Genomic DNA, 13,174 nt, shown 5'->3' with positions numbered 1-13,174 from the left:
CGTTGGTAAGGGCACAGGTGATGTTACGGAACATATGCTGATATAAGGTGGGACACCGTGAAAAATAGTGACGGCTGGGGACTGCGTAATGATAGACGGCCGCCGACATCAGGCTGCGGAAGCCCTCAGTGTCCACAAGCTTAAATGGCAACATTTCCAGGGCCAGTAATTTGGAAAGTTGCACATTTAGTGTTATGGCATGTGGGTGGGTGGCTGTGTATTGGCGCTTGCATTCAAATGCCTGGGGTAAGGACATTTGTACGCTGCGGTGGGACACAGAAGTGGATGTGGTCACTGATGGTGCTTGCGACGGTCCAGGTGCAGGGTGGGAGGCATCCGGGCCTGCGCCTTCGACAGGGGATTAGCCTGCCCGTAACACAGGGGAAGAGGAGGCAGTAGTGTGACCCGTAAATACAGATTGTGGACCCAGGCGTTCGGCCCACCTATTACGGTGCTTTGATGCCATGTGGTGAATCATGCTGGTGGTGGTGAGGTTGCTAGTGTTCATGCCCCTGCTCATTTTTGTATGGCACATTTTGCAAATTACAATTCTTTTGTCGTACGCATTTTCCTCAAAAAAGTGCCAGACTGCGGAACACCTACCCCTTGGCAAGGTTGATTTCCGCAAGGGTGTGCTCCGGGGAACAGTTGCGGGCCTATTTGCTGTGGCCCGCCTTCTCCCTTTTGCCACCCCACTGCCTCTTCCAGTCTGTTGCGGTGCTGCGGATCCCTCCCCCTCTGTACTGCTGTCCTCGCTCAGCTTGCCACCTTCCCAGTTGGTTCAGTGACTTTATCGTTCACCACCTCCTTCCAATTCCTCACTCTGCTCATCCTCCTGACTTGTTGACCTAACAGCAACCTCACTTATTGACAACTGTGTCTCAGCCTCATCAGCAACCTCTTTAGACACTAATTGCTGATGACTTATTGGCAACTGTGTCTCATCATCCTCCTCCTCCTCGTGAAACACTAATTGTTCCCCACCGTCATCTTCTTGTGACTGTGGATGCTCAAGTGTTTTGGAATCAGGGCACAAGATCTCATTTCCCTCTTGAAGTGTGCTTGGCGAGAGGACCAAATCAAGTAATGGCACTGAAAAGAGCTCCTTGGAAAATCCGAGTGTGGGATCACTTGTTTGGCCACACTGTAAATGGTGGAAAGAAGGAGGATCAGGGTGAGGATTGCATGCACCATCAGCATTACTGCCACTTCCCCATCCCCTACTGCTCGCCTTCTTTATTTGAAATTTACATCAGTATTTGTGATGAGGAAACATTTTACAGGTACCACAGGTAAAGTCACAGTTTGCAGTGTCTACAGAAAAACTGCACTGGATGTCACTGATATTTTAGGGATGCGCACACTTTAAACAGAAGATGTGGCGCTAATAATTTATGAAGGAATGGCACTGAAAAGAGCTCCTCGGAATATCCGAGTATAGCATCACTTGTTCGGCAAAACTCTCCATGGTGGGAGGAAGGAGGATCAGGGTGAGGATTCTGTTGACCAGACTCTTGGCTACTGAGACTGGACTTTGTGGAAAACAGGGTGGTGCTTAACTGACTGGAAGCATTATCTGCTGCAATCCAACTGGCTGCCTGGTCGCACTGGTCTGACTTCGAGAGCGTTGTCCTGCGCCGCCTTGCAAACTGGAACATGAAGCTAGGTATCGTGGATAATAGTTTTTTTTTGTGCTCTGGCAGCAGGCACAGATTCAATGCGCCTAGGGCCACGGCCTCTGCTTGCACCATCAGCATCACAGCCAATTCCCTGTCTCTTACTGCTCGCCTTCTTCATATTCGATTTTATATATGCTTGAAAGTATGTCACACATACAGTAGCGTAGTAGGAAGTGTATGCGCAAAAAAAATAAAAAAGGTATTTGGGATGTGGAAACATCACACAGGAGATATACCGCAGATAAGGTCAATGCTGTCACCAGTGGCAAATAGAAAATTACAGGGAATGTCACAGGTATTTGGGGTGTGGAAACGTTACATAGAAGAAAAACCGCAGATAATGTTGCTGATGTCAGCAGCGGCTAATATAAAATTACAGGGAATGTCACAGGTATTTTGGATGTGGAAACGTCACACAGGAGATATACCGCAGATAATGTCGCTGATGTCAGCAGCGGCTAATATAAAATTACAGGGAGTGTCACAGGTATTTTGGATGTGGAAACGTTACACAGGAGAAATACCGCAGATAATGTCGCTGATGTCACCAGCGGCTAATAAAAAATGACAGGGAATGTCATAGGTATTTGAGATGTGGAAATGTTACACAGGAGAAATACTGCATATAATGTTGCGGCTGTCACCAGCGGCTAATAAAATGTAGTATGCTTTCTGTGTGACAGGAGGCTACTGCATATTAGTTTCTATGGACCCTGTGCCTTTGGCAGGGCTCCATAGGAAAATAGTAAAATTCTCATAGACTCCATTGCTAATGCATTGGAGTCTAAGAGAGAAATAATCTGATTGCTTGTTGTAGTTCCCTATGGGAACTATAAAAAGAAAAGCTTTACAAAAATGCTTTTAAAAAATCTATAATCTAAAAATTCTAATCACCCTTTCCCAAAAATGTAAATAAAAATATGTAAAAAGTAAAATTAAAAATACACATCATGGGTATCGGTATGTGCAAAAACGCCCCTAAAAATATTTTCTCCAATGGAGCAAAAAATAGTGCATCTTGCCCCGCAAAAAACAATATTCTATAGTTTTCAAACCAGCACATGGATCTGAATACTTTTGTAACTGTGTGTAATTAAAACTTTAGTATAGCCACTGAGTAATTTAATAAAATGTATCTGTACAGCTCCACCTGCTGTTTATTCTTTTTCTTATTTCTTCTCCTACTCACTGACAAGGCCGCACATGCTCAGTTTTATCCTTCAACTGCCTCCTGAGCTCTTATAGAGAGAGCCTGGACACACCCCCTGAGCTGCAACAGAAAAGACACTCCCCTTGAACTTTCAGCTAGATATAAATCTAGCAGAGCAATGAATGGGGAGATCTCTGGATCCATTTGAGGTACAGGGCTGGTTCTAGCTTTGCTAAAAAGATATTGGCATGTACTATATGATTATTGATTTTCAATTTTTACATTAATCATGGGATAACCCCTTAAGGAGCGCAAATGAGTTACATACAGGTCTAGGACTTTTCAAGGCAATTGGAGCATTTTTATTTTGGGTCGAATATATTCAGAATCGAATTAACCAAACGTTTCGATTAGTATTGAGCAAATTGATCCAGACAAAGTGGAATTCAATGCGAATTTCAGAAAAAATTTAATTTGCTGCAATGCCGAATTCCTCGTGCTTCATGGTAGCGAATCGATTTTCCCTAAATGGCGGTAAAAAAAAAATCATACTCATCCATTTGAGCAAGAAGAGCCGGCTGCGGTTCTTGACATGTGACATGGTTTAAACTACACCAGATCCTTTTTCCATGTCATAAAGTGGTGTAGAAAATGGTAAATGAGACAGGCTAACCAGTCCACACTCTTCCCAACCCACACCATGCCCCCTTTTTCCGCCACCTTGGAAAAATGGCGTGAGTGGGGAAAAAGCTACAAAATCTGTGCCTAAAATACATCAAAAAGTGGTGTATATTTTTTCATAAATGACCCTCTTAATTTCTTGCTCCGCTTCTTCTAAAACACTTCTAGAGCTTGCTAAAGCCGGATTCACATGTCTGTGTGCTAGCTGTGTTATTTATCTGTATTAGGCCTCATGCACACGACAGTTGTTTTTCTCGGTCCGCAAAAAGGGGTTCAGTTGTTCCGTGATCCGTTTCAGTTTTTGTTTCTGTGTGTCTTTCTTTATTTTTGGTGGATCACCAGACATGAAGGAAAGTAAAAAAAAATCTAAATCAAGTTTGCCATGCAAATGATAGGAAAAAAACGGACTCGTGGATGACAATCTTGTGTGCCTCCGTGTTTTTTCACGGACCCATTGACTTGAATGGGTCCGCGAACCGTTGTCCGTGAAAAAAGTAGGACAGGTCCTATTTTTTTCACGGACTGGAAACACGGATCACGGACGTGGATGACAAACGGTGCATTAGTCGAGTTTGAAAGTCAATGGGTCCGCAGAAAATCACGGAAAACGGAACAACGGACACAGAACACAAGTCGGATTTGTCATCATGGATCAACAACAGATAAAATGACTATAAATCACAGCATTATAGGGCAGTAACACATCTGAGTAATATTGATTGATAACACGGTCATCACACGGACATGTGAATTAGACCTAAACAGTAATTGTTATTTAACAATAGGTGCTCTTTCAGCAAAAAAAAAAATAGACTAAGGCCTCATGCACACAACCGTTTTTGTGGTCCGCATCCGAGCCGCATTTTTTGCGGCTTGGGTGCGGACCCATTCACTTTAATGGCGCCGCAAAAGATGCAGACAGCACTCAGTGTGCTGTCCACATCCGTTGCACCGTTCCGTGGCCCCGCAAAAAAAATATAGCATGTCCTATTCTTGTCCGTTTTGCGGACAAGAATAGGCATTTCTACAATGGGCCGCCCGATCCGTTCCACAAATTGTAGCATTACTGCCACTTCCCATTGTAGAAATGCTTATTCTTGTCCACAAAACAGACAAGAATAGGACATGCTATTTTTTATTTTTTTTTGCGGGGCCGTGGAACGGTGCAACGGAGTGCTGTCCGCATCTTTTGCGGCCCCATATTAGTGAATGGGTCCGCACACAAGTCACAAAAAATGCGGCTTGGATGTGGACCACAAAAAACAGCTGTGTGCATGAGGCCATAGAAGAATAAAATATTACAAGTTACTCAATTATTACATCCTTTTTCTTCTTCAAATCCTAAAACAGTAATTATTGCATAAATCAAGACAGAGGGGGAAACTTAATGAGCTAAAGATGCCAGAATTCTGGCACAATTTGCCTAAAAAAACAGGAATACATTTACTATGTTCCAGAAACTTTTTGTGCTTCAACTTGGCAAGTGTCATGGTTTAAATGAAACAAATTGTGGCCAAATTTAGGAGGAAAAAAGTATTTAAAGTACAACAGCCAATAGGTGGTGTAAAGTTTGACCAAATTGTTCAATATTTCCAGCAAGATGCCCCAGATTTATCATAGAGTGTGAACCACCTTAATAAATTTAGCTCACCTGGTTAAATTGGACTCTGTCTGAAGAATTAACAAGATTACAAAATCTGCCAGAGTCTTTCCAAAGACTGACAATACAAGACTGACCTTGAATGGTTTCGTAATCTTTCATGTAAATGTTAAGCCTTGAACCAAAGTCTGTACTGTGTCTGTATAGGAGTCCCCCCCATTTATTTTGTCATACAAAAGCTCCAAATTTCCTGCATACTTATAGAGTTAAACTTTTTTATTTTTTATTTTTTTACCTCTGACTACCAACAGCCAGCACTAAGAGATCTTAGGATCTTATTGCTAAAGATAAATGAATCTATCACAAATAGAATTTGTTCCACATTTACAAAAAAAAAATCATAAAACTCTTGGTATTTGTGCTGCTTAGAATCAAACAGTGCGGTGTGTCATTAAACAGGCTGTTTGATGCCACCCGTTACCATCTAAACATACATCTGTTGTAATTTTTACAGTAGTAATGCTATCTTAACGTTAAAGAATTTGAAAGAGGTTAGATACCGTCCTATAAGACCCCATAGTGTCATACACAAATTTTCAGGGCAATTAGGGCGCTTTCGATTCGGGTTGAATCAGACCCAAAACTAATTTCTGCTATTTCTGCTTACTGCATACTTTTATACATTGAACCCAAAAAGTTATGTGTTAAAGGAAACCTGTCATCAACTTGATGCTGTTAAAGTAGAGACAGGTGAGTTGATTTCAGAGGTTTGTCATTTATAAGTTAAAAGTAGGTGGTTGCCGAGAACCAACATCACAATCATTGCAGACCGGGCCTGGAAAAGAGTCACGGCCACCTGAGAAGAGTCCTGGTTATTCATGACTTCCTGCTCTCCTGCCCACCTGCTGATGGCTGACAGTCTTCTACCTAGTTTTCTCACTTTCTCTATAGGAGAGAACTGCCAATCATCAGCAGATGGGTGCGAGCAGGAGATTAGGAATAACCATGACTCTTCTCAAGTAGATTTGACTCTTTTCAAGGCCTGAGCTGCAATGGTTATGATGCCGTTTCTCAGCAACCACTTACTTTTAGCTCATGGGTGACACACCGCTGACATCAGTATTTCTGTCACTATTTTATGCTGCCCTCAGTGAGGTCAGAATAAAGTTAATGACAGGTTCCCTTTAAGTTCCTAACTAGCTACATTAATGGTGGCAGGAAGCGTCCTTTTATCTGTAACTGTGTGACCATGGAGGGGATTTTTTATTTCTTTATTGGAAAAGCCAAGAATATAAAGAAATACAAAAAGGTATAGTACTTAAAGGGGTTGTGTCACTTTGGCAAATTACATTTATCATGTAGAGAAAATGAATACAAACCAATTACTAATGTATTGTGATTCTCCATATTGCTTCCTTTGCTTGCTGGACTCATTTTTCCATTGCACTATACACTGCTCGTTTACATGGTTATTACGACCCTGTAATCTATCATTGGTTGTCATACTTGCACAGTATAGGAAAAAACACCAGCCTATGTGCGCTCCTGCCGTCTCGACTACCAGAGAGACCGGAACTTTTTCCTATGGTGTGTAAGCACGACCACAGCTTCTGAATTGCAGTGTGGTCATAACCATGGAAACAAGCAGTGTATAATGTGATGGAAAAATGAATCCACCCAGCAAAGGAAGCAATATGGATAATAACAATACATTAGTAAGTGGCTTTTATTAACTTTCTCTACATGGTAAATGCCACTTGCTGAAGTGACACAACCCCTTTATGCTGGCCATACACATTCAATAGCTGTTGGCTGAACAATTGTTCAGTCGATAGTTATTTCTCCCAACGCCCTCCTGACTCCCCTTTACTCATATGCATTAGGTTTGGTGGAGCTTGTATGTGTATTCAATAGTTCAATAGGAGAAAGCAGTGCCAAACAATTCTGGTGATTACTTATCTTCTGGGAGAACAAGAGGATTGGACGAAAACATTCACCTTGCCCAGTCCTTCTCTACCCTGATATCATCTGTTGGGGGGGGGGGGGGAAGCTCCCCACACACATTAGATTGTTGACCAAACAACATTTTCAGCAGGATTGGCTGACAATACACTAAAGTGTATGAGGACCATTACAGATGGAAAAATCCAAAAGGAATTCAGGTATAATTGGTATGGGGCAGCAGGCGTAGAGAGGAGTTAGCATAATCTTTACATATCCAGACTATCACAAAGGCAAATACTTTTTTTTTGTGACACTAATACACGCCAAAAAGGGCTTTAGAACATATAACTGCACCGCTGAATGGCAAATAGGCCCTTATCTTTTTCCACTTGTACACGCTACAAAAGGCTTTCGAGCATATAACTGCACCACTGAAGGGCAAATAATATATATTTTTGCCACTAATACATGCCAAAAAGGGCTGTAATTTTCTGACTTCACCACAAAATGGCTAATAAGCCCCTTTTTCCCACTAATACAAGCCCAAAAATGCTTGTTTAGAACATATAACTGCACCGCACAAGGGCAAATAAGACTGCGCACAACATGAGGGCGCTCTGTGACTTCACACTGTGCGCCGCACCTGCAATACACAGCTGACAGCAGGATAAAGAGGATCGCGATGGTGAGGAGCGGTGGCATCCAGGAGCAGGAGAGGTAAGTGTTTTTTCTTATTTTATTTGCGCTGATAGATGGGGTCTGACATATGGCTGATGGCTGACATGAGGGATGATGGCTGAAAAAAGGGCTGGGGCTGAAATATGGCTGATGACTAACATAAGGGGTGATGGCTGACATGATGGCTGTCTGATATAGGGGCTGATTGCTGGCTGACATGGGTGGCTGATTGCTGGCTGACATGGTGTCTGATGGCTGGCTGACATGGGGTCTGATGGCTGGCTGGCATGGGGGCCGATGGCTGGCTGACATGGGGGCTGATGGCTGGCTGACATGGGGGCTGATGAATGACATGGGGGGATGATTGCTGGCTGAAATGGGGTCTGATGGCTGGCTGACATGGGGTCTGATGGATGGCTGACACGGAGGCTGATGACTGACATGGGGGGATGATGGCTGGCTGACATGGGGGTCTGATGGCTGGCTGATATGGGGGTCTAATGGCTGGCTGACATGGGGGCTGATGGCTGGCTGACATAGGGCTGATGGCTGGCTGACATAGGGCTGATGGTTGGCTGACATAGGGCTGATGGCTGGCTGACATGGGGGCTGATGGCTGGCTGACATGGGGGCTGATGGCTGGCTGACATGGGGGCTGATGGCTGGCTGACATGGGGGCTGATGGCTGGCTGACATGGGGGCTGATGGCTGGCTGACATGGGGGCTGATGGCTGGCTGAAGGTTGGGGGTTTGATCTGAGGCATTGGGGTCTGATCTGAAGTCTGATTAACATTGGGGATCTGATTGCTAGTCTGATCTGAGGTATAATGGAAAATATTTTTCTCTTATTGTTCTCCTCTAAAACCTAGGTCCGTCTTATAGGGTGAAAAATACGGTACAGTGCAGCAGAGACCCTACTCAGTTTATATAGTCGTTATATAGTGTTATATATTTTAATATGCACCTTGTTTTTTTTTTATGCGCATGATCAGTCAGCGCCAACCAGCACCCCCTAAGCCCTGCCCGCCCCCTAAGCCCTGCCCCAGAACCCCCCCACCCCACTTGGTCCCTGGGAAAATTGTCTTGCATGAAACTGGTCCTTGGTGCAAAAAAGCTTGGGGACCACTGCTTTAGAACATATAACTGCACCGCACAAGGGCAAATAAGACGTATAAATAATTCCTTGTAATAAACCCTGTTAATGGCTGTATCAAACAACACTTGCACCCTAATAACAAGAACGGTTTGCTGGAATTACAGAGCTGTATAACGGCAATTTGGATCCCCAGTCAGTGCAGCAAGGTGTAATAGGATTGTTCCTATTACCCAGGCTGTTAAACTCCCCTACTGAACCCTGTTCTGCTTCAATACTGTAGAATGATTCCTCCCTGTCCTTTCCCTGAACTTCTATACAGCAAAATTATAGTTTTAAAGTCTTCCCTAGCACTGTCCCTAGCGCCTGCTGGCATCTCTCCCTGCACTAAGTACACTGGAAAATGGCTGAATCCAAGATGGCTGAGGCTATTTATAGGGCTGTGACATCACAGGGCTGTCTGCTGTTTAGCTGCATGCATGGCATTGTGGGTGATCCCTCGTTCCCAGAGTTCCTTGCTACATGTCCTAGTAGCAGCCATTTTATGTAATTCGTTACCACGAAGCGTGAGGAAATTTGGATTCGGTGCAAATCAAATTTTTCCTGAAATTCGGATCGAATTCCGCTTCGTCAACTTCGATTCGCTCATCTCTAATTAAGACTGGCATTTTAATAAATGACCCCTTATGTTCTTACATAGCTTGTCACTTCCAGTTCACGATACAAAATGGTTCAAATTTATTAAACAGTTCAGAACAATTTTGGACATAAACAGCAACAAAACTTCTCAAATCATGAAATGTGCCAAATGTGTGCAAAAAATTTACACTTTTTTGTCACTTATCAATTTTGAAAAGTGATGAGAATGTGCATTTGATGTAGAAAGAATTGTGCAAATTTGGTGCAAGTCTACATCTGCTCATGGCAGGCGCAAATTTCATTTTCTGACAACCCAAAATGCAAACAAATTTATTGGAACCAATGCACATTTTATTACATTTGATGCAAAGCACCCAAACTTTCTCCTTTCTACTCCAGTTTTAATAAAATGCATGCCAATGTGTCACACCTTCAAAACTATCCATCAGGTGGCAGCGATCAGTAACAACTCCAAAACTTTCTTGAAGATTTTAATGACTCAATATGAAATATTTAACAGCATTCTTAAGATAAGTTACAGACAGCTTAAGTAAATGATATAGGATTTTACTTACTCCCAGAATTCCATGACTGGAGATGTGGCATTGGCAAACGAAAACAGGCTTCCATTACTCATATTAAGTTTTGGGAATTCCACACATTTCTCTGTAAACATATAAACGGTTATTTTTACTATTTACAATTCAATCACCAAAATAGTATTATTAAACTATGGGGGAGATTTATCATCTTCCTGCACCTCTTTTGTGGCTTAAAAAAGTTGCAAACCTTAAGGCCCCTTTCACACGGGCGAGTATTCCGCGCGGATGCGATGCGTGAGTTGAACGCATTGCACCTGCACTGAATACCGACCCATTCATTTCTATGGGGCTGTTCACATGAGCGGTGATTTTCACGGATCAGTTATGCATTGCATGAAAATCGCAGCATGCTCTATTTTGTGCGTTTTTCACGTAACGCAGGCCCCATAGAAATGAATGGGGTTGCGTGAAAATCGCAGGCATCCGCAAGCAAGTGCGGATGCGGTGCCATTTTCACGCACGGTTGCTAGGAGACAATCGGGATGGAGACCCGATTATTATTATTTTCCCTTATAACATGGTTATAAGGGAAAATAATAGCATTCTGAATACAGAATGCATAGTAAAATAGCGCTGGAGGGGTTAAAAAAATAAATAAAAAATTTAACTCACCTTAGTCCACTTGTTCATGTAGCCCGGCATATCCTTCTGTCTCCTTTGCTGAACAGGACCTGTGGTGAGCATTAATTACAGGTAAAGGACCTGTGATGACGTCACTCCGGTCATCACATGATCCATCACATGATCCATCACCATGGTAAAAGATCATGTGATGGATCATGTGTATGACCGGAGTGATGTCACCACAGGTCCTGTTCAGCAAAGTAGACAGAAGGAGATGCCGGCTGCGCGATCAAGTGGACTAAGGTGAGTTAAATTATTATATAATTTTTTTAACCCCCTCCAGCGCTATTGTACTATGCATTCTGTATTCAGAATGCTATTATTTTCCCTTATAATCATGTTTCCTAGCAACTGTGCATGAAAATCGCACCGCATCCGCACTTGCTTGCGGATGCTTTCGATTTTCACGCAACCCCATTCACTTCTATGGGGCCTGCGTTGCGTGAAAAACGCAGAATATAGAGCATGCTGCAATTTTCATGCAACGCACAAGTGATGCATGAAAATCACCGCTCATGTGAACAGCCCCATAGAAATGAAATGAATGGGTCGGTATTCAGTGCGGGTGCAATGCGTTCAACTCACGCATCGCATCCGCGCGGAATACTCGCCCGTGTGAAAGGGGCCTTATAGTGAGGCTTTTTTTGGTTCTAAAGCCCATGGACAAGACTGGGACTGTTTTGGGGTAAAATTGCACATCCTAACTTCTCCTTCTGAATAACCTCCTTAAATAAACTTGGTAGAATGAAACTTCAACCTACATATTTTACCCAAAAATTCAATATTTATTGTGAAATCCCAAATATATGAGTGAGTGCTTCCTGGAATGTGCCATCATTTGAAAGGAAAGTCTACAGGCACTGGACCATAAGCACAATGATCGCTGCAGTGGAAAGCGCTGTGGGTTTTCATTTTTAATAATGTTAAAATAAGTTCTGTGTATAAAGAATATATACTACTCAAAATTTTCTACAAGTAGTAACTAGGTCATTTTTATCTTGTCTGTGCGGCAAATGTGACATTTTCTACTCCTTGAACTATAACAAATATAAATAGTTCTGAAGGTTATTCTGACTTTCTTTAGAAAGCTGTGATTAAACTGGAAGGCCACAAGGCAAAGAAATCAAAAAAGAAAAGCGGAGACATCTTCAATTGCTCTACTTCTTACCACAAAGCAGGAAATACTGTGAAACAGGAACACTGATATAACACAAAGGAGTCATTGGTTTCTTATGATTAAGAGATGAGCGAATTTCATATTTAGAAATTTGTTCACGCTTTGTTTACTGGTAAAAAGGTGAATTGCGTTATGGATTCCGTTACCACGGACCATAACGCAATTCTATGACGGAATGCATAACAAAATGCCTTTAGAGGCATTCCGTTATTCATTCCATCATAATAGAAGTCTATAGGCTGCAAAACTGATCTGTTCCATTTCCGCTCTGCAGGGGAGTCCTCTCCTGCATAACGGAAACCGGACAGATCCGTTTTGCAGCCCACAGACTTCTATTATGACAGAATGAATAACGGAATGCCTCTAAAGGCATTCCGTTATGCATTTCGTCATAGAATTGCGTCATGGCCCGTGGTAACGGAATCCATAACGCAATTCACCTTTTACCAGTAAACGAAGCGTGAACAAATTTCATGACCTGAAATTTGCTTATCTCTAATTAGAGCTTTATAAATTCAAAGACTCCAGTCAAGTTTTATGCGAAGTGCAATTTTTGTTTTATTCAGCAAGCAATGAAATGTTGCTACGGCAAAGTAAATGGTGACGTTTCGGCACATCCGTGCCTTCATCAGACCAGTGCCGCTTGTGGTGCAGATGATCGCAGGTGCAGACGTAGATGTGGACGCAGTAACAGGGAAACGTGCGGATATACCGCTGAAGTGAGGAGGCGCCTCCTCACTTCAGCGGTATATCCGCACGTTTCCCTGTTACTGCGTCCACATCTACGTCTGCACCTGCGATCATCTGCACCACAAGCGGCACTGGTCTGATGAAGGCACGGATGTGCCGAAACGTCACCATTTACTTTGCCGTAGCAACATTTCATTGCTTGCTGAATAAAACAAAAATTGCACTTCGCATAAAACTTGACTGGAGTCTTTGAATTTATTAGCGAAAAGGGGTGGGAACCCTACTCCAGAAAAAATCCACCGTGCTACAAGGGCTCTGCTTATAATTAGAGCTTTAGCAACAAAGGTTTTAAAATACATAAAATAAAGCATTAAATAATTAGTTAATTTATTGATATCAAATAAAAATGAATATGCATGATAACATAAGCTTGACTTTTAAAAATTATTTCCAGCAGTCTATTTAAGACAGAAATAAAGAATATATTCAGCTCAAATCAAAAACATTTTATTTTAGTATCTTTTAGAGTTCGAAGATCAGAGGCATTTAATTTTGCAAAAGGGGAATTACTATTGTTTTTAGGTGTTTGTCAATATATTATGCTTGCCATCACAGAC

General features: G+C 42.4%; 1 protein-coding gene across 1 annotated transcript in view; it reads right to left on the bottom strand.

Moving 5' to 3' along the window:
* SLC6A11 (solute carrier family 6 member 11) overlaps positions 1-13,174 on the bottom strand; it is a 244,648-nt gene that overhangs the window by 152,306 nt on the left and 79,168 nt on the right. The window contains exon 4 of the mRNA XM_044301059.1: positions 10,040-10,130. Coding sequence (XP_044156994.1) covers positions 10,040-10,130 — 91 coding nt within the window. The remainder of the gene's footprint in view (positions 1-10,039; positions 10,131-13,174) is intronic.

The sequence above is a fragment of the Bufo gargarizans genome, chromosome 7 (genome assembly GCF_014858855.1).
Source record: "Bufo gargarizans isolate SCDJY-AF-19 chromosome 7, ASM1485885v1, whole genome shotgun sequence".
Taxonomy (NCBI): Eukaryota; Metazoa; Chordata; class Amphibia; order Anura; family Bufonidae; genus Bufo; species Bufo gargarizans.
This window is presented reverse-complemented; position numbering and strand designations above follow the sequence as displayed.